The sequence below is a fragment of the Mobula birostris genome, chromosome 17 (assembly GCF_030028105.1).
Source record: "Mobula birostris isolate sMobBir1 chromosome 17, sMobBir1.hap1, whole genome shotgun sequence".
Classification (NCBI taxonomy): domain Eukaryota; kingdom Metazoa; phylum Chordata; class Chondrichthyes; order Myliobatiformes; family Myliobatidae; genus Mobula; species Mobula birostris.
Genome location: NC_092386.1, coordinates 50,208,632 through 50,235,230, shown reverse-complemented (window position 1 = coordinate 50,235,230; position 26,599 = coordinate 50,208,632). Strand labels below are relative to the sequence as shown.

At 40.4% G+C, this 26,599-nt stretch overlaps 1 protein-coding gene across 1 annotated transcript in view; it reads left to right on the top strand.

Moving 5' to 3' along the window:
• sptlc1 (serine palmitoyltransferase, long chain base subunit 1) overlaps nucleotides 1–5,905 on the top strand; it is a 41,542-nt gene extending 35,637 nt beyond the window's left edge. The window contains exon 15 of the mRNA XM_072281706.1: nucleotides 4,128–5,905. Coding sequence (XP_072137807.1) covers nucleotides 4,128–4,221 — 94 coding nt within the window. The 3' untranslated portion in view covers nucleotides 4,222–5,905. The remainder of the gene's footprint in view (nucleotides 1–4,127) is intronic.
• The last annotated feature ends 20,694 nt before the right edge of the window (nucleotides 5,906–26,599 follow it).

Here is a 26,599-nt window from a genome sequence, read left to right as displayed (position 1 = left end):
GAACAAAATAGCCTCTTTCTATCTCAGATTTCTCGTGTACCTGTCTTCTTGTGTTGCATTTCCTCCAAGGCCAGTATATCCATACCATGCTTGGCACCAAGGCTGAACACACCCTCTCCTAGTTTGACAAAGGTTCTCTATAGTTGTAAGATAAACTTATAACCATTAGTTGTTCTTTGTATAAGAAGCCCAGACTGTACACTTGGCTACACTAAAATTCAGTTGCAACTATTTACTTAATCGGAATAACCATTTTTAATTGTTTCCATTTACACAGCTTGTACTGCTATGTATTTGTATCATGAGTTGACCTGAATATGTGTGTCTCCATCTGTTGGGAGTTACCTAGTATTGGGAAAACAATATTCATGACATTGGGGTGTAGACTACCCATGCAGGATATAAGCTGTAGTCCTGTAGTTTGTGTTGGGCTAGAGAAGGCCAAGAATGGAAAGGTTCGTGTGGAAATGGAGAGACTGCAACTGGGAGCTTGGGATGGCCTTGGTGGACTGACCATAGGTCATCTGTAAAACGGCTGCTGAGTTTCCACTTGGTATCACCAGTGTAGAGGAGGGCACATCAGGAGCACCAAATGTAGATATAAGGTTGGAGGAGGCGCATGTGATCCTTTGCTTCACCTGGAAGGACAGTTTAGGTTCCTGGATAGTAATGAGGGAGGATACGTCAATGTCAGTGGCCATTCCAAGCTCCTAGTTGCCAATCATTTTAATAGCCCTCTCCATCCCTTCCCCATTCCCACACTAGCCTGTCTATCTTTGGCTTCCTCTATCCCTCCTCAGTCTACCAATCATCTTAGAATGCTTTCTCGCCCCTCCCCTTCTCCTCTCTATGCTGGCCACCTCAACTCTCTAGTCTCAGTCCTTATGCAGGTTTTTGGCTCAGAACATTGACAATTTCGTCCTTCCACTGATGCTGCTCGATTGGCTGAGTTCTTCCAGCAGATTATGTGCTGCTCCAGCTTCAAGCATCTGCAGCCTTTAGTGTTATTATTTTGCATTCATATTTTTGTGATTTTAGACAGTTGGAAAGGAAGATAGAGCGTGAAAACAAATAAAGGTGGTGGGGTGGGCAGATAGGTGAATCTTCCCCTTTTTACCACATACGGAAACTAATTTTCATTCCTTGTTAAGCACTACCAACTCCACACAGGACTGGAGTGACTTGGACTTGTACTAATGATTTTAGAAGCTCTACTACTTTCTGCAAAAGTTTGCTTTGCTGTTGGTAAATCCTTGGGACTTCTATTCATGGTGGTAGATCTGAATGGTGGCCGATTAGGAAAAGGGGAGGTGCAACGAGACCTGGGTGTCATTATACACCAGTCATTGAAAGTGGGCATGCAGGTACAGCAGGCGGTGAAAAGGCGAATGGTATGCTGGCATTTATAGCGAGAGGATTAGAGTACAGGAGCAGGGAGGTACTACTGCAGTTGTACAAGGCCTTGGTGAGACCACACCTGGAGTATTGTGTGCAGTTTTGGTCCCCTAATCTGAGGAAAGACATCCTTGCCATAGAGGGAGTACAAAGAAGGTTCACCAGATTGACTCCTGGGATGGCAGGACTTTCATATGAAGAAAGACTGGATGAACTGGGCTTGTACTCGTTGGAATTTAGAAGATTGAGGGGGGATCTGATTGAAACATATAAAATCCTAAAGGGATTGGACAGGCTAGATGCAGGAAGATTGTTCCCGATGTTGGGGAAGTCCAGAACAAGGGGTCACAGTTTGAGGATAAAGGGGAAGCCTTTTAGGACCAAGATTAGGAAAAACTTCTTCACACAGAGAGTGGTGAATCTGTGGAATTCTCTGCCACAGGAAACAGTTGAGGCCAGTTCATTGGCTATATTTAAGAGGGAGTTAGATATGGCCCTTGTGGCTACAGGGGTCAGGGGGTATGGAGGGAAGGCTGGGGCGGGGTTCTGAGTTGGATGATCAGCCATGATCATAATAAATGGCGGTGCAGGCTCGAAGGGCCGAATGGCCTACTCCTGCACCTATTTTCTATGTTTCTATTAGTTTCAGATATATTCTCGAAATTTTAATTCTTCATTGCTTTCCAAGTGTGGTACATCACAGTTTCATCATCGATAAATACAGTGTCAGATTCTACATGTGTACTGATGATACCTGGTTGAGCCCTACCATACTACCAATTAAGCTCTGAAATACTCATAGAGTCTCCCTGCCTCTGTATCTCTTTCTTCCAGTAAGGTGCCCCTTATAACCTTGATTAAACTTTTAGTCATCTGTCTTAATATCCACTAGTGTGGATCACGTTAATTCTTCTTTGACAGCACTCTTGTGATAGTTTGCCATGTATGAATAATTAATTAAGTAAAATATTTTAAATTTGCTCTGAATTTACTGGTCTTATGGCAGAAGGAAACTGGATTTGGAACGCCCTACCAGTATTCAATAATGTTATGCACTGTTTGCTTTTTCAAATTTACTGTGGAAGAGAATACTATGCTGAATCATTTGCTCTCCCAGTAGTGCATTATATTCATGGAAAGGATTTTTTAAAAATTCAAAAAATATCATTATTTGCTACAGATGAGTAGTAATATTTGTTTTAGTATCAAAAATCACAGACAGTCTTGCAGTTATACAGATTCTCAATTGCTTTGTTAAAGGCTTTGAACTCAAATCTTTGGCTGGAGTCATCCTTTCAAAACCTTTGTTGATGAGCTGTTTTTTCTAAATGCAACAGCAGATGGCACATAGCACCTTTTTAATGTAGAAACTGGTGTGAGCTGTTTTGCCAATTGTGAACCACTAAACCCATGTACACTCGGATAGTTATGAAAGATAACTGGACTCGAGATCAAAAATTGTATTCTTGGAGGGATCTTAAAAGTAGTGCAGATTTAAAGGTAAGGAGTTCGAGAGTTAACTAAAGGTTCAGTAGTGCTGGGATGAAGTGAAAAAGGCTCTGACAAAGGTTCAGAGTTTCAAATACTGTGTCCTTGAGAGGGTTGTGAAGCTGTTGAAGAAGTCAGAAGATTGTCTTGAGTTTTTCAATTCAATACTCCCATATTTCAGAAAATGTGGGAGCGCTAGCAAATTACTGTATTGGGTAAGTGAAATTGACTAGGAAGTAAGTGCCCAGCTGAATTAAATGATAGGATTTCCTCAATGGAAAGGAAGACATTGGAAAATCTATACCACAGTTAGAGTCACAAAGCATGACTATCTCAGAGAGGAAAACAATTTGGAGGTGGAAGGAAATGTTTTTTTTCATTACAAGTATGGAAGGTAGAGTCAGTTTTTTGTTCCATTGTTCATTTGTAAGAGAGTTTGACTCTTGCATAGCTTGGTCAGTCAAACAGTTTGGTCTGATTGTTGTTTAGGTAACAACTCCATACATGATATTCATTCATCAAGTCCAGAAGCATTTTTGGATTAAGACCTATTCCAGGATCTTATCCACAAAATTCCAAGCTGAAATTGAGGGAGTGCTGAAACTTTATGTATCTTTCCTGTCAGATGGGTATGTAACAATGAGTTTGGTAGCTGTTACCCATAAACAGGCCAATATTTCTTAATTGATATCACAGAAGTATCTTCTAATCATTATCACGTTGCTGTTTGTGGAATTTTCTGAGCACAATTTGTCTGTTGTCTTTCCTACATTGCAAGAGAGACTACATTTAAAATGCATTGGGATGACTTGTGGTTGGGAAAACTGCAATGTATGTGTCTGTACAAGCCTAGTTTTACCTCAGTAACAGAACACTATAGATTATCTCTGGCATTACCATGGATCTGTCCTGGATTGTTTTTTTTGCCTTTATGCCTTAGTTGGCAATTTTTTTCCCCCTTCATTGTCTTATATAGTTTATATTTTGCATGTGTCTAAACCTACATGGCTGTAATGCTGCTGCAAGTAAGCTTTACATTATACCTGGTCATTACTGTACTTGTGCATATGATAATAAACTCAACTTAGATCTTTTTAACCATCCAAATAGCAGGCGACCCTAAAGATCGTAAGTAATGAAAGAAGATATTTCTGTATAACTATGTATAAATATAATTAGCTCCATAAACAAATGAACTTGTATGTCAGAAAATTCTAATATGGCGTTTTAATTCAATTTCACAGTATTCGGGTGGTGGTTTCGGTAGAATTGACGGAGGAAGAATTGGATACAGCTGCAGCATTAATCAAGGAAGCATCAGAACACATCTTGCAATAGAATGATCTGATGTTTGATTATTTTGTGGACTAGAAATCTGACATGGATGTCATGCCATAGAGGACTGAACTTGCAGAATGTGCTGAAAGACATCAAAACTGAAAATAAAGATGAGTATGCACAGCAAATGAATTTAATGTATTTTACTTTTGACACATTTTGTAAAATGATGGATATTGTACTTAAACCTGAGTACGTTCGTCTGAGAAGTAAGTACAAAAATTATTATCTAAGTTTGGTCAACTGAGGACCTGGATAGCTTCATCTCTAAAAATATCTTGTCCAAAATGTTGTTTTATTTTTTTCATATTTTTCCAATATTCGTGAGAATTTTGTGCATATAGAGAAATATTCTAAAGAAACTAGTTGGTATTAATGAGAAATTGATATAAAGATTTCATAAGATGTATATGGAGCTGGAATACATTGCCTATTTAAGATTACCAACTTTATTAATATTACTATAGAAGATAATTCTCCTGCTATATGTAAATTTGGTTTGTCACGCATTTACAAAAATTAACCTATTTGACAAGTCTTAAGTTATTTTTAGTTATTACTCCTTTATTTTAGAATTAAGGTACCTTAATAACAGTTGTTAATAGACTTTTAGTTTAAACAAAGTATATGGTTATGTAATCACCCATGTGACAGCAATGGCTTAATTTGATTGAAGCTAGATTGTAGGATCAGAGTGGCTCAGGAAAACCATGCTGACAAGCTGTCATAATGCAGTCATTATATTCAAAGTTCACTTGTGAACTTCCATGAAAGGGTGGCTAAATTTCTCATCTCCGTTTGGGCTGTAGATTATAGTCCTCACTATTTCCCTTATTCAAAATATTGTAAAATATATTGGAATCTGGGAAGAGATGGACATGCCCCTGCCACTTCAATGCACTGATCCATTTCTTACTGTAATACTATGTGCAACACCTCTCAGCAGATTAGTGTGTTTCCATCAGGATGTTGCATTGTTTCTTTTAGTCTCTGGTTTACCCATTGATATTTCTGTAATGCAGAAATTTGCACAGTAAAGTTACAGTTTTGTCATACAATGTTATTGAAGGTTACTATCAGCATCATTTTGTAGGAAATCCAGAAAAGTATGACATTTTTGTGCTGTTCAGATTTATAGAATGTTTGTTTTCAGATAAAGTTGGTTTCATCTATTTTAGTATTGGTTTACAGGATTTGCAGCACTAAGTGCAAGAACTGTGCATGATTTTTCAAATGCCTCTAACTGTAGGAATAATTACTCCAAATTTTTATTTAAAATCGAATGAAAAGAGCAAAGGTATTAGGTATTCTTGGTGACTGGGGAGGATATTTTTGTAATCTTTTTTATTGTTAAATTTGTTGTATTTCTTTATCCAGGACTCAGAACATCAGGTCTTTCCTACTGATTTTTTTTTCCCTCTACTGGATGGGCTTGTCTGTTTACAGATGCATTTGTTATATACCTCTGCTTATAACTGCACTGTACACGTGCATTGGAAAATTGCACAACACTATATGAAATTGCGACTGGTATTTTTCATTGGAGTTAAAATATGGGTACCATTGTAATCTTGCAGTTGACATGCCAGCTGTACAATAAAACCAAATATCACAAGTAAAAATCTGTATACATTTTTTATTCTTATCAAAATGTACCATAATAAAAAGATTATACTGTACTGCATACTGTCTGAAACATCATTTTAACACAATGTTGACTCAAATTACATATGTGACTGTTCTCATTATGAAACAATGTTGTTATAACTTGGCTTTGCATATTGTATTAGAATTTTACTGTCTCCACTTCTTCCTACAGTCATCATATACCAGCTCTGGCTTATTACTTTAGTCACCCAACAGCAAAATCTGGTGCTTGCAAGCTGATAACTTTTGAATTGAACATTATTAGTTTAAAATCTCCTCCAACCTTGCCAATTTAATGTTGATACTTTGGAAGTGGAATGAAAGTTTCCCTCTGCAGGCAACTAAGATCAGATTGAAAAAGACAAAACAATTATCATCTCCTTAACCAACCATTAAAGCATTGTGAATTAATAATGCAAGTACTGAGAAGTAAGAGTGAGAGGACAAATAGAAATAGTTAAAAGCTGAAGTATTGAAAATATTTTTTGCAAGTCTTTAATTTGCAATCCCAAATAGAATGCTAATTGTTTTTTGAAAAGTTAAGACAAACAGATTATCCTGAAGAGATGCCACAGTGAGTATCATGTTAAAAAGCAAGCATGGAAAAAAATCAGTTCATTGTTACATCATCCTGCTACCTGAACTATAACCAAGCAACATCTATAGAAATCCATGGATACTGGATGATTTCTAAAGTTCAGGCTAATTAGTAGTTTGTATTGTCATTAGTAAACAATTTCAATTCCACTTGGCCTTGCTACCATTCCAAGCAAGCAGATGAAAGTGAGGCCCCTCATAAGAGTCATATATTTACCTCACAGAAACAGGCCCTTCAGTCCAACTCATCCATGCCAATCAATACGTCGTCCTGAATTGGTTCAATTTGCTTGCATTTGGCCCATATCCCTCAAGTCTTTTCTAACCAGGTACCTGGCCAAATGTCTTTAAATGTAATTGTACCCAGCTGTACTATTTCCTCTTGCAGCTAGATCCATTATACTCAGCACCCACTGTGTAGAAAAAACTTGTCTCTCAGGTTCCCTTTCACTTTATACCTATGAGTTTTAGTTTAGATTTCCTTAACATGGGGAAAAAGAATGTAAATCGTCTTATCAGGTGCTCCTCATGATTTTATAAACCTTTATATGATCACCCCTCAGCCTCTGCTTCTGCTTCAGGGAAAATGTCCAAGCCTATTCAGTCTCTCCTTATAAATCAAGCCCTCCTCCATGAACCTTTTCTGCACCCTCTCAAGCTTAAACACATTCTTTCAGTAATACACAGCCAGAACTACACACTATACTTTTGGTGTGATCTTACCAGCATTTTGTACAGTTGTAACATGACATTCCAACTCTTGTACTCGTGCCCATTCAGGGAAGATGAGTGCCATATGCCTTGTTTGCTTCCTTCATGCCCTATCTCGCTGTGTTAATTATTACCAGGGATGTGTACTTTTACCCCTTAGGGCTCTCAGTTTGACAACACTCCCCAAGGTCCTGTATTGTGTATTCCCCCCACCCCCAGCCACATTAACAATCACCAATTTCACTCGCAGAAAGGAACAGCAACAGTAGCACCAAACCCTCTTACACACAAAAAATTAACAGATCACCCACCCTCCTATAGTCCACAAGAAACTGAAGGAAACCAATATCAAGCACAGTCCCATAAACGCATAAATCTCAGAGCACAGGAATCATCTTTCTGTCTGCATAGAAGGAGAGCAGCCACATAAACTCAGTCCTTTCATAATGAGTGACTGCTGACCCAGGTCCAAATGCGTCGATCTGCTGCTGACCGCCTCTGCATTCACCTCGATGCTTCAGTCTTCCTCATGGCTTCAAGATGAAGTCGTTCATGACCCCATGCCTCATCTCTGGTCTTTTCCACGAGTCAGCTTGTGGTCTTGGTCCTCTTCACCAACCTCCCCTGACCCTGGTCTCCGTGAGGCAGCTCCTTGGACAGCATAGCGCTGGATCCTAAGATTGATTTCCAATCTGTACACCACAGGCTCCCAACAGTTTCCATAACACAAACAAGACAAAAAGAACCAGCAGAAGGCATAGAAAAAGTGTAAGAATTGGAGAAATTTGCTACCTGGAAGATGTTGCCTGAGGAATCATTTGCTGGCGCCATCTTGACCAGGATTAGCTACCTGCAATGGGATTGATTCGGTTCTATATCCTGTAGATAAAGCCACTTTAATATCTGAAATAAAGCAAAAAGAAGTCATAGCCAAGAACAACCAAAAATTCTGCCCATCATCCTTTACCCGTTCTTTTGTCTGCCTACCACCAACGCACACCCTGTCTCACCCCTTCCCCATTATTTTCCCCACTATCTCCTATCTCCATTCTTACTCCTGATGCAGGGTCGTGACCCAAAATGACAATTCCTCTCCATCTATAGGTGCTGCTCGACCCACTGAATTCTGTTATATTTTGTACCTCCAGCAATTGAAAGAAAAACACAGGAGCATGGGAGAATGTGTATGCTTCATTTTTACTTTAGTGAGGCAAACAGGTATGACATGGTGGCATAATGACACATGCCATTCACATACTTTTACATATAACCCATAATAAATTATGTAAGCAAGCAAAGAATGCTTAATCAAACATACTGTATATTTACAATATTATTCAATTATTACTGAAATATTAAATACACACTCCTCCCTACTTAGCTGTAAACTCCAACTCAATATAGAATGCATCTCAACATATACACATACATATTCATACATATACATTAATACATACACACACATACAGTGGGGCTAGAAAGTTTGTGAACCCTTTAGAATTTTCTCTATTTCTGCACAAATATGATCTAAAATATGTTCAGATCTTCACGGAAGTCCTAAAACTAGATAAAGAGAACCCAATCAAATAAATAACACACAATAATTATACTTTATACATTATACTCTTTCATTTAACACTATTTTACCCTTGATATGTTTGAATTTTCAAATGCCATTTTTGAACATTGCTGTGGCATAATCCAGTACCTTCCTTAATTCACTTCCATTTGACTCTATTGTAGGGAATGTGGCATGCAAATGGTGGATGTTTCTCCAAATGAGTTGTAGTTGTCTTAGCCACTCACAGCCCCACAATGCAGGCCCTCCTGTTTTTACTACACATAAGGTCCATGTGGCTTATTGGTTGTTGTATTTCACCGTTACATATGTCATTCCCATATGAGTTATAGAAGATCGTGAACACGGTGCAGCACATCACACAAACCAATCTTTTGTCCTTGGACTCACTTTACACCGCACGCTGTTGGAGCAGTGCTGCCAGGATTTCTGATCGTGTCCAAGATATCCTGAAGTGGGAGGGTGAGGAGCCAGAGGTCGTGGTACATATAGGTACCAATGACATAGGTAGGAAAAGGGATGAGGTCCTGAAAGGAGAATATAGGGAGCTAGGAAGGGAGTTGAGAAAAAGGACCGCAAAGGTAGTAATCTCGGGATTACTGCCTGTGCCACGCGACAGTGAGAGTAGGAATGCAATGAGGTGGAGGATAAATGCGTGGCTGAGGGATTGGAGCAGGGGGCAGGGATTCAAGTTTTTGGATCATTGGGACCTCTTTTGGCGCAGGCGTGACCTGTACAAAAAGGACGGGTTGCACCTGAATCCTAGGGGGACCAATATCCTGGCAGGGAGATTAGCGGGGGCTACTGAGGTGACTTTAAACTAGAATGGTTGGGGGGTGGGAATCAAATTAAAGAGGCTAGGCGTGAGGAGGTTAGTTCACTACAGGGGGATGGGAACCAGTGCAGAGAGACAGAGGGGTGTAAAGTGAGGTTAGAAACAAAAAGTACTATGGAGAAAAGTAAAAGTGGCAGGCCGACAAATCCAGGGCAAGCATTAAAGAGGGCCACTTTTCAGCATAATTGTAAAAGGACTAAGAGAGTTGTAAAAGAGCGCCTGAAGGCTTTGTGTGTCAATGCAAGGAGCATTCATAATAAGGTGGATGAATTGAAAGTGCAGATTGTTATTAATGATTATGATATAGTTGGGATCACAGAGACATGGCTCCAGGGTGACCAGGGATGGGAGCTCAACGTTCAGGGATATTCAATATTCAGGAGGGATAGACATGAAGGAAGGGGAGGTGGGGTGGCGTTGCTGGTTAAAGAAGAGATTAACGCAATAGAAAGGAAGGATATAAGGCGGGAAGATGTGGAATCGATATGGGTAGGGCTGCGTAACACTAAGGGGCAGAAGACGCTGGTGGAAGTTGTGTACAGGCCACCTAACAGTAGTAGTGAGGTCGGAGATGGTATTAAACAGGAAATTAGAAATGTGTGCAATAAAGGAACAGCAGTTATAATGGGTGACTTCAATCTACACGTAGATTGGGTGAACCAAATTGGTAAAGGTGCTGAGGAAGAGGATTTCTTGGAATGTATGCAGGATGGTTTTTTGAACCAACATGTCGAGGAACCAACTAGAGAGCAGGCTATTCTGGACTGGGTTTTGAGCAATGAGGAAGGGTTAATTAGCAATCTTGTCGTGAGAGGCCCCTTGGGTAAGAGTGACCATAATATGGTGGAATTCTTCATTAAGATGGAGGGTGACATAGTTAATTCAGAAACAAAGGTTCTGAACTTAAAGAGGGGTACCTTTGAAGGTCTGAGACGTGAATTAGCTAAGATAGACTGGCAAATGACACTTAAAGGATTGACGGTGGATATGCAGTGGCAAGCATTTAAAGGTTGCATGGATGAACTACAACAATTGTTCATCCCAGTTTGGCAAAAGAATAAATCAAGGAAGGTAGTGCACCCGTGGCTGACAAGAGAAATTAGGGATAGTATCAATTCCAAAGAAGAAGCATACAAATTAGCCAGAGAAAGTGGCTCACCTGAGGACTGGGAGAAATTCAGAGTTCAGCAGAGGAGGACAAAGGGCTTAATTAGGAAGGGGAAAAAAGATTATGAGAGAAAACTGGCAGGAAACATAAAAACGGACTGTAAAAGCTTTTATAGATATGTAAAAAGGAAAAGACTGGTAAAGACAAATGTAGGTCCCCTGCAGACAGAAACAGGTGTATTGGTTATGGGGAGCAAGGACATGGCAGACCAATTGAATAATTACTTTGGTTCTGTCTTCACTAAGGAGGACATAAATAATCTTCCAGAAATAGTAGGGGACAGAGGGTCCAGTGAGATGGAGGAACTGAGCGAAATACATGTTAGTAGGGAAGTGGTGTTAGGTAAATTGAAGGGATTGAAGGCAGATAAATCCCCAGGGCCAGATGGTCTGCATCCCAGGGTGCTTAAGGAAGTAGCCCAAGAAATAGTGGATGCATTAGTGATAATTTTTCAAAACTCGTTAGATTCTGGACTAGTTCCTGAGGATTGGAGGGTGGCTAATGTAACTCCACTTTTTAAAAAAGGAGGGAGAGAGAAACCGGGGAATTATAGACCGGTTAGCCTAACGTCGGTGGTGGGGAAACTGCTGGAGTCAGTTATCAAGGATGTGATAACAGCACATTTGGAAAACGGTGAAATCATCGGACAAAGTCAGCATGGATTTGTGAAAGGAAAATCATGTCTGACGAATCTCATAGAATTTTTTGAGGATGTAACTAGTAGAGTGGATAGGGGAGAACCAGTGGATGTGGTATATTTGGATTTTCAAAAGGCTTTTGACAAGGTCCCACACAGGAGATTAGTGTGCAAACCTAAAGCACACGGTATTGCGGGTAAGGTATTGGTGTGGGTGGAGAGTTGGTTAGCAGACAGGAAGCAAAGAGTGGGAATAAACGGGACCTTTTCAGAATGGCAGGCGGTGACTAGTGGGGTACCGCAAGGCTCAGTGCTGGGACCCCAGTTGTTTACAATATATATTAATGACTTGGATGAGGGAATTAAATGCAGCATCTCCAAGTTTGCGGATGACACGAAGCTGGGTGGCAGTGTTAGCTGTGAGGAGGATGCTAAGAGGATGCAGGGCGACTTGGCTAGGTTAGGTGAGTGGGCAAATTCATGGCAGATGCAATTTAATGTGGATAAATGTGAAGTTATCCACTTTGGTGGCAAAAATAGGAAAACAGATTATTATCTGAATGGTGGCCGATTAGGAAAAGGGGAGGTGCAACGAGACCTGGGTGTCATTATACACCAGTCATTGAAAGTGGGCATGCAGGTACAGCAGGCGGTGAAAAAGGCGAATGGTATGCTGGCATTTATAGCGAGAGGATTCGAGTACAGGAGCAGGGAGGTACTACTGCAGTTGTACAAGGCCTTGGTGAGACCACACCTGGAGTATTGTGTGCAGTTTTGGTCCCCTAATCTGAGGAAAGACATCCTTGCCATAGAGGGAGTACAAAGAAGGTTCACCAGATTGATTCCTGGGATGGCAGGACTTTCATATGAAGAAAGACTGGATGAACTGGGCTTGTACTCGTTGGAATTTAGAAGATTGAGGGGGGATCTGATTGAAACGTATAAGATCCTAAAGGGATTGGACAGGCTAGATGCAGGAAGATTGTTCCCGATGTTGGGGAAGTCCAGAACGAGGGGCCACAGTTTGAGGATAGAGGGGAAGCCTTTTAGGACCGAGATTAGGAAAAACTTCTTCACACAGAGAGTGGTGAATCTGTGGAATTCTCTGCCACAGGAAACAGTTGAGGCCATTGGCTATATTTAAGAGGGAGTTAGATATGGCCCTTGTGGCTACGGGGGTCAGGGGGTATGGAGGGAAGGCTGGGGCGGGGTTCTGAGTTGGATGATCAGCCATGATCATAATGAATGGCGGTGCAGGCTCGAAGGGCCGAATGGCCTACTCCTGCACCTATTTTCTATGTTTCTATGTTTCTATAATCAAGGACACGACCCACCCAGCCAACACACTTTTCGTCCCTCTTCCCTCCGGGAGAAGGCTCAGGAGCTGGAAGATTCGATGGCCAGATTTGGGAACAGCTTCTTTCCAACTGTGATAAGACTGCTGAACGGATCCTGACTTGGATCTGGGCTGTACCCTCCAAATATCCAGACCTGCATCTCAGTTTTTTTTACGCTACCTTACTTTCCATTTTTCTATTTTCTATTTATGATTTATAATTTAAATTTTTAATATTTACTATCGATTTGTAATCCAGGGAGCGGAAAGCACAGAATCAAATATCGCTATGATGATTGTACGTTCTAGTATCAATTGTTTGGCAACAATAAAGTATAAAGTATAAAGTTATCTTTTCTCCAGTATATTTTCTTCATTGGATATCTGCAGACTTCAGTTCAGTATTCTTGAAATGCCTTTCAAACTCATTTTGTCAAATGACTTACATAGCTGAGCCAGTGTCCAATTCCATTTTAATTAATTTGCTGTTCATTTCTGGTGTAAGCTATAGTGCTTGTTTCTTGTTAGTTTTCACATTATAAATCCCAAGGCTACCGAGTCCTGTGTCACTCTTATCATTATCAGAGTTTTCATCAACAGTATGCAGATTAGTGCTCTTTTCCCTTCACTCCAAAGAGTAAAGTCCTAGCTTGCACAACCTTTCCTCATAAGACATGATAAGGCAGCATCCTGGTAAATCTGTTCTGAATCGTCTCTAAAGCTACTACATCATTCCTGTAATGAGGACATACAATATGAATGCAAATACTCCAAGTGTGGCCTAACCAGAGTTGTTAGAGGTGTAACATTGCCTCACTGCTTTTGAACTCAATCTTCCAACTCAGGAAGGCCAACACACCATACATCTTCTTATCAACTTGTGTGGCAACTTTCAGGGATCAATGGACATGAACCCCAAGATCCCTCTGTTGTTTCACACTTTTAAGAATCCTGCCATTAACCTTGTACACTTCAAATTCAATCTTTCAAAGCCTATCACCGCTGCTCACTCCTCAGGATTGAACTCCACCTGCCACTTCTCAGCCCAGCTCTGTATCCTATCAAAGTCCTGTTGAAACCTACAACAACCTTTTATACTATCCAAAACACCACAAACCTTCATGTCACCTGGAAACTTACTAACTCATCTTTCCACTTCCTCATCCAAGTCATTTATAGAACAGATCCCCGTGGAACACCACTAGTCACTGACCTCCAGTCAGAATACAGTTCATCAGCTACCACCCTCAGCCTTCTGAAAGGGCTGAATCCATGCAGCCAAGTTTCCCTGGGTCCTATGCCTCGACTTTCAGAATGAGCCTTGTTGAATGCCTTACACCACTTCCATTGTTCTACCTTCATATACACCACTTCTATCGCTCTACCTTCATCAAATTGGTTTGTCACTTCCTTGAAAATATCAATGAGGCTTGTGAGGCACAAAGCCATATTGAAGCTGACTTTCCCTAATCAGACTATGCCGTTCCAAATACTTGCAGATCCCATTTCTAAGGCTTCTCTCCAATACTTTGTCCACCTTTAATACATTTCCTCATTACCTAAAACTCAACTAATCCTATTTGCACTTTCCTGCATTCTACTCCTCCCATAGTTTTCCACATACCTACACATTCAGAGAACTTGATAATGGCCACCTTTGGGATGTGGGAAGAAACTGGAGCACCTGGAGGAAACCCACGTGACCATAGGCAGAATGTACAAAACACAGACAGGTCAGGATTCAGACAGAGTCTCTAGTGCTGTGATTCAAAGGCTGTACCAGTTGCACTGCTAGGTCGACTTTCTGTCAGTGGCTCCGGTCAATTTTTGATTTAGATCAGTTTTTGGGAGTATAAAGTATGCATTAAAAATAGAGTATGTAACCTTGCATTCCAGACATACTTTTAATTGACTGAATACATTCTAATTACATAGAGTAAAGCATACATTTAATATGTTAAAGAATTCTAATGCCAGGACTAAACATTTCTCTATAAAGTACATTAACTTGATGTCCCAAAAAGCAGTAAATTACCAGATGACCAGATAACAAATCTCTACTTGACAAATGCCAGATTGGAGATATGATCGGAACATCTGCCTGTAAGAACAACAGAAAGATATGTACATCAGCTGAAAGAAAATAAATTGACAGGGTACAGCCTTATTGCAGCTTCAGTGCTGGCTTAGACAGTCCATTTCAGCCGACTCCCACACGGTAATTTTGTAATCATTCCAGGTTCCTTCTCTGCTCTTTAATAAATTGATGCAAATTATTTGTTTTGCTAGGAACGTCAATAATAGGATTAAGCATTTTTGTCTGAAGATTGTAAGAACCATTTTACCAATGTTTGCTCTTAGACATATGGATTCATAAATTGTAACCTTATTTTTCATAGCATTACAGAAAAATTGAGTGATTTTTTTAAAATCTGAAGTACACTTTTAAACTATCTTGGCAATAATCTCTCATTTCAAATGATAAAATAGCCTAATCTGAAAATAAATTTTAAAAAATCACAGGATAAGATGTTAATATCCCTTGTGCCATCGGATCATGAGCTCTCGCTCGAAACTGTCTTGATGCTGGGAGTGGCACAGAGGTTTTCACTTTAGGATATTTTGTCAGAAACTAAAAAATCATAAAAACTGACTGAGCTACCAATCACATAAAGCAGCCTCATGGACAGCAAACCAAAATGGAAAAGTACAATCATTAATTGATCTTTTAGTTATATCAATGTTGAATACATAGTGAAACACTCATATCTGATCATGGCAGAGCCTGAAATAAAAGTACAAAATTATCAGGGTAGTTTATAACAAGACTCATTAAAAATACCCAAATTTAACCAAGTGTTAGCAACCAACTGACTCTCAGGTATACACAAACTCTATGACACTATGACATGAAATGAGAAATGGAGATCGAGACATGAGGCAACTGAGAGCAGGAAATGTTATTGCGTATGTTGTTTTGGTCAATGTAAACTACTGTTTGGCACTTACAATATTCTTAACAATTTATAAAATCTACAAGAACCAATGTTCAAGCAGCAATAGAGTATCTTTTCAATTCAACACTTCTGCAACAATCAGTTGTTTCCAGCATTGAATGCTCTGCAATTTCTTTTTGGAATGCACAAAAATAGGGAAATCATGCTTAGCTTGCTAACAACACATTAATCTACTGGTATAGGGGAACACAACAGAGGGAAAGAAGGGCCTAAGCAGGTTCTCCAACTTGAAATCCAGCAAGGAAGAATGTGGTAGCTCCTGTGATTTATCTCATTGCAAAGTACCTCATGCTCTAGCCACTACTACAAACAAAGAACCATACAGATATTGTTTTACCAGTGGTGAGTAAAGTAAATTTTGATTTTATCAACCCCTGGCTGTTGGTCTCCCTCCATATTCAAGCTGGAACTATCTCCATTTATTTTCCTTTGCCTTCCACTGTTGGATAAGGGAGGTCAATGCTGTCCTATTTTCCAAGGGAACTAAATATTTCTGATTCTTCCTTGCTCATGATAACAGATGGATTGAGTTTATATCTTCACCAGAGTTAGTGGTTTTCTATGCTATAGGGTAGCCTGGGCAATACTCTACAGTATGCGTAATCCCTGTATCCTATGAATGGTCCATACTTCTGCTTTGTGCTAATATTTTGCTCCCAGTACGCAATCCCTAATTAGAGGAAAATCTCAGTTGTGAATAAGTACACAAAACAACTAGCCAACATGTGCTCCAACATGACAATAACAACAAGGATTTGTTCTTGCTACAAGGTACTCACCGCTGCTGTTGTTTGTCATCTCAGAGATACAGCTGGCAAAGTGAACAAATTTCGTCACGGTGCCTTACACATGCTGGACCTTGTTTGTTTTCATTCAAGGAGATGCCTGCAAGGGAATGCTGCCACTGGCACATTCCGTGGTGAAGAAGAACATGCTCAGGGACACTCTGAGCTCAGTGCAGCCATTACAACAACAAGAGAACAACGATCTAGGATCCTGCAGCACTGGACACTGAGGTTCTGAGCACTGTGTAACACCACCATACTTTTAAACAGAAAATGGAAATGGCATTGACCTTGTAAGAAAACATACTCAGTGGCCAGTTCATTAGGCACAACTGTAAGCCTGCTCATTAAAGCAAATATCTAGTCAGCCAATCATGTAGCAGAACTCAAGGCTAAAAACATGCTGACATGGTCAAGAGATTCAGTTGTTGTTCAGACAAGACATCAGAATGGGGAAGAAATGTGATCTAAGTGTCTTTTACTGTGGAATGATTGTTGGTGCCAGATGGGGTGGTTTGAGTATTTCAGAAACTGTTGATCTCCTGGGGTTTTAATTCACAACAGTCTCTAGAGCTTACAGAGAATGGTGTGAAAAACAAAAAAAAACATCCAGTGAGTGGCAATTCTGTGCGTGAAAATGCCTTGTTAATAAGAGAGCTCAGAAGAGAATGGGCAGACTGGATCAAGCTGACAGGATGGTGACAGTAACACAAAGAACCATATGTTACAACAGTGTTGTATAGAAGAGCATCTCTAAACACACAATATGTCAAAACTTGAAGTGAATAGGCTACCGCAACAGAAGACCACAAACATATACTCAGTGGCCGCTTTATTTGGTACCTTGTGTACACTGTTGTGCATACTGTGTATAAAGTAATTCTTTTGAAATTAAAAGAAATGATTGGAATCCATTTCAGTAAGGGAATCAGGATAAGATCTCACTTTGAAAACTAATTTGCAGTGGCTGATGCATCAGGATTGCTAGACATTGCTTTGTTGGACTCATTATCTGAGTGAGTGCCTCAACTGTTCACTCCAGAGGCATACATCTCCCCTCCCAGCCCTACCCCACCCCCATCATCAATAAACTGCTTTGGGTATCTATAAGACATTAGGCCAATCATTGTGATTTGTTTGTGACTCAGAAACAAATGAATCTGCAGATGCTGGAATCTGGAACAAAAATAAAGAACTGAATCTGGTACCAAACGAGGGCTGAAGAACTCAACAGGTCTATTAGTAACTGTGGAAGCAAATGTGATTGTCAATGCCTTGATACCTTGGGTTGAGACAGTGCACTAGGAACCATGCATGTTTAGAGCTGATGTTGAACACTATGATCTTGGTTTGTGCTCATATGTTGACACTTCATGGGAAATGCAGTACACCAGTCAAGACTTGAGAGAGGATTTTGTGTGACAGACATAGATTGCAGATGCTGGACAAAAAAACAAACTGCGGGAGAAACTCATGTCAATTTCCACCCATGGAACCTTCCCATTGACTATCCTGCTTGGTGAATAACTGTGTTAAAGCTGCTGATGGCCAAAATAGGGCTTTCACTGTTACGATCAGGTAGGATGTCATTTGTGACTGCTTTTAATAGAGCTGCAACCTTTCTGAAGCTATTGGTCAGCCTTCTCAAATACTGTAACTTCAATATGTGTGTGCAGAAGGAAACAATGGACCCAATGATGGGCCCCACTTAATAAACATTTCCTTTTTGTTTCCCCAGTTGCTGTTCATTGTCGGAGAATCCTTCCTCACTCCCTGGAGCGAGTTTCGGAGTACTTGGGGGGGCTAATGATAAAAGTCAGCATGGTTGCTGTAAAGGGAAATCTTGCCTGACAAATCTTTAAGAGTTCTTCGAGGAAGTACCAGCTGGGAGGACAAAGGAGAGGCAGGGGTTTGTAATTTATTTGGATTTTCAAAAGGTATTTGATAAGGTGGGGTGTATGGGGTGTCTAGGGTGGGGTAGCACCTCTGGTGGGGGGCCTGTCGTGCCCCTTTTCAGGGAAGCTCATCCACCTTTGGTCCCCATCTGGTGCTCAGCTCTCAGCTGTGGCTCCAAGTAGCTGTAGCACGCACAGCGGCCACATCCCGGTAAACCGTCTCGGGAGACAGGCCGAACCAGGTGAGGGTAGCAGACAGGTCTTCGACTCTCGGTAAGGTAGGGGATTTACCTATCCCGGTGTGTGAAGTCTAGCCATGGCAGATGGAGCGGAGGAGACCGATTAATAGTCCAACGGTCAAGAAGGCGGGTCAGCAGGCGTTAGTGGAGCGCTAAGAGCATGACAAGGCACTTAGACGTCCTGGTCATCCACTGCAAGAGGTGGTGATCTCTTTAAACTCACCCGGCAGAAAAAAGGCAAACCACTGTGTAACCTGCCGAGTACATGATTTCCCAATATGTCAAAGCGGCGTGAAGGGAAATTGTCCGCCAACTTGAATTTCCAGATTGATAAGGTGCCGCACATGGGGCTGCTCAAAAAGATAAGTGGGATCCGCGGTCGGCCATGGTGGAATGGTGGAGCAGACTTGATGGGCTGAATGGCCTGATTCTGCTCCTATGTCTAATGGAGCTACGTTTGCCCTTCTGCGGGACGCGCTTGTGGCTTGTGCCGAGGGGCGGCGAGGTCAGTCGCGGGGGTACGCGCTCTGGGGTCTCCGAACGCGGAGTCCGGGTTTCACGCGTGCCCCAAGATCTCTCGTTCAGGAACTCAGGTTAGAGCGTGACTGTGCAGGACCGTAAATCGTGCACTCTCCCGGCTGCAGGAGATGTTACTAAAGCCCCGCTGAGAACCCGAATCCGATCAGCTCTGTGCCAGCGCAGCTCTTGTGGGGCTCTTTTGTGAGCTCGGCCAGGTTGCTTATTTTATAGTTGCTCTGGTCTGATGTACAAAACCGGCATGAATTCCACGCTCTCAGGGAAACACCTTAAAGTGTTGCTTTTGCTCATGTGCCTCACACGTTTGGGAGAGATTTCCACAGGCCGGGTTTTCGGGAATGGAACTTCAGCTTGTTATTGTTATCAGTTATTCCAACAACGCAATTAGAATGCAAAATCATTCTTCTTTTTGTGCGTTTTTAACAGATTTCTGTTTTGGACTTGCTTAAGTGTATAGAATCATCAAGTGTTCTTTAATGTTTTTGGGAAGAACATTTTCTAATTTTGTTGGATTAGTTTAATGATTTTTCGCTTAAACACGCAGAAGATGAAATGGAACTTATGGCCGAACATTATCGCCAAGAGATATTCCCTTCTAATTATGAGAAATTTAATGCTCGGATTGGAATTAATAAAATATATTTTTTTCTACTCTGTGGATCACATAGAAGGGACTGAGGAAAGGGTACCTTGCATATTTTGCATATACATCTGTTGCTGACAATCCCTTTTTGGTAATGTTATGTTTAGATTATTATTAGATCATGAGGACACTCGGTCCCCGTTTATTGTCATTTAGAAATGCATACATTAAGAAATGATACAATGTTCCTCCAGTATGATATCACAGAAACACAGGACAGACCAAGACTAAAACTGACAAAAACCACATAATTATAATATATAGTTAAAACAGTGCAAAGCAATACCGTAATTTGATAAAGAGCAGGCCATGAGCACGGTAAAATAAGTCTGAGTCCCGATAGCCCCATCACCTCATGCAGACGGTAGAAGGGAGAAACTCTCCCTGCCATGAACCTCCAGCGCCGCAAACTTGCTGATGCAGCACCCTAGAAGCACCCGACCACAGCCGACTCTTGAGTCCGTCCGAAAACTTCGAGCCTCCGACACCGAGCACTGAGCACCATCTCTGCCGAGCGCTTCAGCCCCGCCCTGGCTGCCAAGCAACAAGCAAAACTGAGGACTCGGGGTCCTTCCCCTCCTGAGATTCAGGATCACGCAGTAGCAGCGGCAGCAAAACAGGCATTTCAGAATTTTCACCAGATGTTCCTCCGCGCTCTCACATCTGTCTCCATCAAATCAGGATTGTGCACAGCACCCTACTTGACCGATAACGGATATTCATCACTGGAGTGGCCGCTGTGCTTTGGTAATGTTACTTCAAAGGCATAGCTTATGATCTCCTACTTGTTTTTCATCATTGTGTCAGAAATAGGTAATTAATTTTGTCATATCATCTTGCTGTATATTATTGGCAGCTGTAAGCTAATTAGATGGGAAAATTGCTTATGAGTAAAATCTGGGAATATCAATATAAACAGCAAGAGCTTCTGTGGATATATTTTAAAACAAGATTGCTAAGGCAAGTGTGAGATTCCTGAAGGATGAGACTGGAGAATTAATAACTCTATTTACCCATTTTTCCACATCCATCAGTACACTTACTTAACTAAATTTTATCTTCAATTTATATTTTTTAGTAACTGGCACTCAGCATCTTTTTCAGGGAGTATTGTTTGACATGTTGTACAGTGCTTCAATCATATTGCAGAACTTAACTGGATTTTTTTAATCCTTAAAGGAATATAAACCCAGGTCACACAGCACAGAAAGATGCCCTCCATCTCACCATGTCCATGCTAACTATCAAGGATCGTTGTGGCACTTGGTCCATAGCCTTCTGTGTTCTGACAATTCAGGTGCTCATCAGATATTTCTTAAATGTAATGATAGTATCTGTCTCCACCACCCACGCAGTCATTGTATTCCAGATTGCAATCACACTTGGGGCTGGGGGAAGCAGAATATTTTCTTAGATCCCTCTAAACATTGTACCCTTTACCCTAAACCTTTCCCCTTCTAATTTTAGATACCCTGTCTATGGTGAATAGTTTCCTACTATCTATATGATCTATGCCCCAACAAAATTTGTATACGTCTGTCAGACTCCCCTCAGCTGTTGCCTCTCCAAGGAGAATAAACCCAGCCTATCCAATCTTCCCTCACAACTAAAATGTTCCATCTAAGGTAACATCTTGGTATATCTCTTCTGCACCTCTCCAGTGTAATCATATCCTTCCTGTAGTGTGGTGACCAGAACGCCACACAGTATTCATCCTGTAGCCTGGCCAATATTTTATGAAATTGTATCTTAACCCCTCCACCATTCAAAGATGCTATGCCAATAAGAGTAAGCATCCTTTCACCATCGCCTCCACCTTCAGGGGTCTAGCTACTTGTACATCTGATTCCTCTGTTCCTCTATACACTCTAGAGCCCAATGTGTATCTTCTACTTTATTAACCCTCCCAAAGTGCATCACCTCACACTTGTCACAATTAAATTCCATCTGACTTTGCTTTGCCCACCTCATCAGTTGATCAATATCACCTTGTAGCCTATGACTATTCTCCTTGCAATCAGCAATAAAATACTCTTATCATCTTCAATCTTACTGATCATACTCTCACATTCATATTGAAGTCATGAATGTGTAAAACAAGCATTAATGTTCCGACATCAATAGCTGTGATACAAATAGGCCTCCAGACACCAAAATGACTCTTCACCATCACCCTCTTCCTCCGTAGAAAGCTGATGCTGGATCCGATGGGCGTTAACCTGCTGATCAGCTTCCCATCTGGTACCTTATGAAAGAGCACACTGAAGTCCAACGTTGAAAGTGGAACCTGTCATCAGTTTTATTCTTATTCCCGATATTCTGGTGAATTTGGTCCATTCAGTAGTTAACTAGGCTATTGCATGTAGAAATAAATACAGTACTATCACTTTATTCTTTTGCAATATGAGCTTAGCTTTCTCCTTTGATTTTCAGCACCTTCAAAAGGCGATGCCTCAAGAAGGCAGCATCCACCATAAAGGATCTCCATCACGCAGTAGATACTTCTCATTGCTGCCATCAAGGAGGAGGTACAGAAGCTTGAAAATAAACATTTAATGTTTTAGGAACAGATTTTTCCCTCTGTCATCAGACTTCTGAATGGAAAATAAACCAACCCATGAACGTTACCCACATAGGTTTCCTTTCATTGTCGGACACGATGGACAACCACCGGAATCAGAATCAGGTTTATTATCACCGGCATGTCTCGTGAAATTTGTTAACTTACCAGCAGCGGTTCAATGCAATACGTAATACAGAAGAAGAAAAAAAATAAAATAATAACAACACTGGACAACAATTTTTTTCCAAAAGTGTAGCTTCCTCAGAATTTTGTTTTGTTTATGATAGACTGCTTGAAGATGAACACAAATATAATTTCAGACTACTTATATCCATAGGAATTTGGAGAAACAACAAATTAACTTTTATTGAATATAATGTGTTTAATTCCATAATGGTACTGATGCTTTGCAATAGTTCAACTAAGTTAAAAATATTTTGTTAATGATTTTTATTTGTACTCAGTGCCTAAGGCTTCTTGCTTAAGTGTCCAATAATAATTCGCCAGCATTGGTGAATTCCAGTTGCCCTGGTATCTTTTCTCCATGACTGCAATGTCTTGGTGAAACCTTTTACCATGCTCATCACTAACAGCACCAAGGTTTGCAGGGAAGAAGTCTGAATGGGAATGCAGAAAATAAATCTTTAGTGACATGTTGCATTTCATGGTTTTATATGCTTGAAACATGCTTTCAACCAGCTGCATGTAGTTTGGTGCTCTGTAGGTGCCAAGAAAAATTTCAACAACTTCCTTGAATGCCTTCCATGTGATTTTCTCCAGTCCCACTAGAAATTCTTCAAATTGCGTGTCATTGATGACCTGTTTGATTTGTGGACCAACAAAAAATGCTTTCCTTAATCTTGGCATCAGTTATTCTGGGAAGCATCTGTCTCAAGTATCAAAATCCTTCATAGAAACTTTTGTGCCTGGAACCCAATAATTATTACTAAATTACTAAAACCTGTCCTGCCATGCAGCAGCCGCGCTGCCAACTTTCCAGCTTACATTGTAGGCAACATTTTAATTGACTTGAATTATGAATTGAAATAATAAATATAAGTTTATTTTAAAAATGGTGCGTGACAGGGAAATTCCATGGTGATTTTCATGATCAGTAGCCCAAGATTCTTAAGATACACCTAAAGGTATTCAGGAAGCAAGATCTTTGTTGTCCAGTGCAATAAATAAATAAATAAATAAAGTAAATTATTTATTTCTTATTTTAATTTATAATTTTATAATCACCATTTATTTTAATTTATAACTTTTTAAAATGTATTGCTCTGTACTGCTGCTGCAAAAACAACTAATTTCATGACATGTGCCAGTGATATTAAACCTGATTTTGTAAAGAACAGTATTTTATTACCTATTTAAATTATTTTTTGTGTTTCCCCTCCACCAGTAAGTTAGGCTAAATACAAGTTTAATATATATATTTTTATTATGTTTAACTAAGTCTTTGACACAGATATTGTCTTAGAACAATAGATGTACATAGAGAGACGTAAACATTACATTTTTAGCTACACAGGCAACATTCATTGATGGATTTGATGTTGCCTGTACATCCAAGGAATATCACAAGATGGTTATGGGCTTCCTCTTGCTGATTTATTATGGCATGACATGTTATTCAAACTACTTAGCAATTGACTTAGTTTTTTTCAGTTCCTATAAATTTTAATTTGTCAGATCTGCATGGGTGTTGAATGTTTCTGGAATTTTATATATACTGTATGTTCCATGTATATTTCCTTTATTCTGAGTACTTTGTTTACTTTTACCATACAAGATGTACAAAAATAAAATGATGCCCGCCAATAATTTAAATAAAGTTTTGTGCTGTGGCAGATTGTTAGAAACCATCAAAAATTTGTGCAACATCAGAGTTCCTGGAGCTGCATCTTGAACTGAACTAGCAAACCAAAGTATAACAGTATTGCCCAGCACATCTTGAATTAATGCATTCCAGTCCTGCTTAATTCCCACCGGCAGCAAATTTCCTTAAATCTACAAGCTGCCCCTAGGTAATGAATGGGTTCTATTTTTACAGATGTTCATAAGCTGATTTTGTCCATGTGAGAAAGTACACAAATACCACTTAATATTGTTAACTATACCTCCACAGTATTGTAATGAATGGTATCAAAAAGGGATAAGACTGATAAGGAAGAACTATTGCTGAAAGTGGTGAGAGAAGGAAATTAGATCTGCCATTCACTGGAATGAACGTGTCTTCAACTTCTGAAATCGTCAATATTAAGAAAGCTTATTTGCATGTAGGAGTGTCCATAAATGCAATCATATCATGAGGATGGCCTGTATCTAGGCTCTGTTTTTAAGTAAAACCACATATAATACTGCTGAATCCTGTAGAACAATGAAGGTATAAGTGCTGCTGAGTTACTGTCAAGTTTGAAATACTTAATTCAGCTTATGGTAGCATTTTATTAGAGATTTGAAAGGGATCAGAAAAATATCAAAAAATATAGTAACAGAAATTAGATAAAATAATTGGCAAGAATTTGTGAAGGAATTGCATAGACCTTCAGTTCGAAGTAAATTTATTTTCAAAGTGTGTATATGTTACCGTATACCTTAAGATTCATTTTCTTGCAGATATTTGCAGGAAAATAAAGAAAATCAATAGAATTTATGAAGAACTATACATACAGTTTATATTGAAATATAATAAGCATAGAATACAGTTCAATTGTAATGAAAAAAATAGAAGTTATACAAGAAAAGCTTGCTATTTGGAAACATTGATTATACTAAATATTCTGAAGTATAAAATAATGAAGGAAAAGCAACTTAGCTAACATTGGCATCATCTGATCAAGCATTAATATGGTTTTGATTAACTAGCATTTGGTAATTTTGGAGTTCTCTTTCTTTTGATCTTCTAATATTTTCCACTGCCTCACGTGATTCCAATTATTTTTTTTCAGTTCATTTGATTAAAAAAAGATATAGCATTCTGAAATTTGTTTGAATTCTGTTTCTTGAGTTGTTATGTAACTTACTTCTTAACGTAAACAACAGGAATTCTGCAGATGCTGGAAATTCAAGCAATACACATAAAAGTTGCTGGTGAACGCAGCAGGCCAGGCAGCATCTCTAGGAAGAGATGCAGTCGACGTTTCAGGCCGAGACCCTTCTTCAGGACTAACTGAAGGAAGAGTGAGTAAGGGATTTGAAAGTTGGAGGGGGAGGGGGAGATCCAAAATGATAAGAGAAGACAGGAGGGGGAGGGATAGAGCCAAGAGATAGGTGATAGGCAAAAGGGGATACGAGAGGATCATGGGACAGGAGGTCCAGGAAGAAAGACGGGGGGGGACCTGTCTCTTGCAAAAACCCTCTTCTCACCCTGTCTCTTGCAAAAACGCCATCCCCTTATCGCAATTCCTCTGTCTCCGCCGCATCTGCTCTTAGGATGAGGCTTTTCACTCTAGGACAAGGGAGATGTCTTCCTTTTTTAAAGAAAGGGGCTTCCCTTCCTCCACTATCAACTCTGCTCTTAAACGCATCTCCCCCATTTCAGGTACATCTGCTCTCACTCCATCCTCCCACCACCCCACTAGGAATAGGGTTCCCCTGGTCCTCACCTACCACCCCACCAGCCTCCGGGTCCAACATATTATTCTCCGTAACTTCCGCCACCTCCAACAGGATCCCACCACTAAGCACATCTTTCCCTCCCCCCCCCCCGCAGTCCTCAGGGATCGGTCCCTACGCAACTCACTTGTCCATTCGTCCCCCCCATCCCTCCCCACTGATCTCCCTCCTGGCACTTATTCGTGTAAGCGGAACAAGTGCTACACATGCCCTTACACTTCCTCCCTTACCACCATTCAGGGCCCCAAACAGTCCTTCCAGGTGAGGCAACACTTCACCTGTGAGTCAACTGGGGTGATATACTGCGTCTGGTGCTCCCGATGTGGCCTTTTATATATTGGCGAGACCCGACGCAGACTGGGAGACCGCTTTGCTGAACATCTACGCTCTGTCCGCCAGAGAAAGCAGGATCTCCCAGGGGCCACACATTTTAATTCCACATCCCATTCCCATTCTGACATGTCTATCCACGGCCTCCTCTACTGTAAAGATGAAGCCACACTCAGGTTGGAGGAACAACACCTTATATTCTGTCTGGGTAGCCTCCAACCTGATGGCATGAACATCG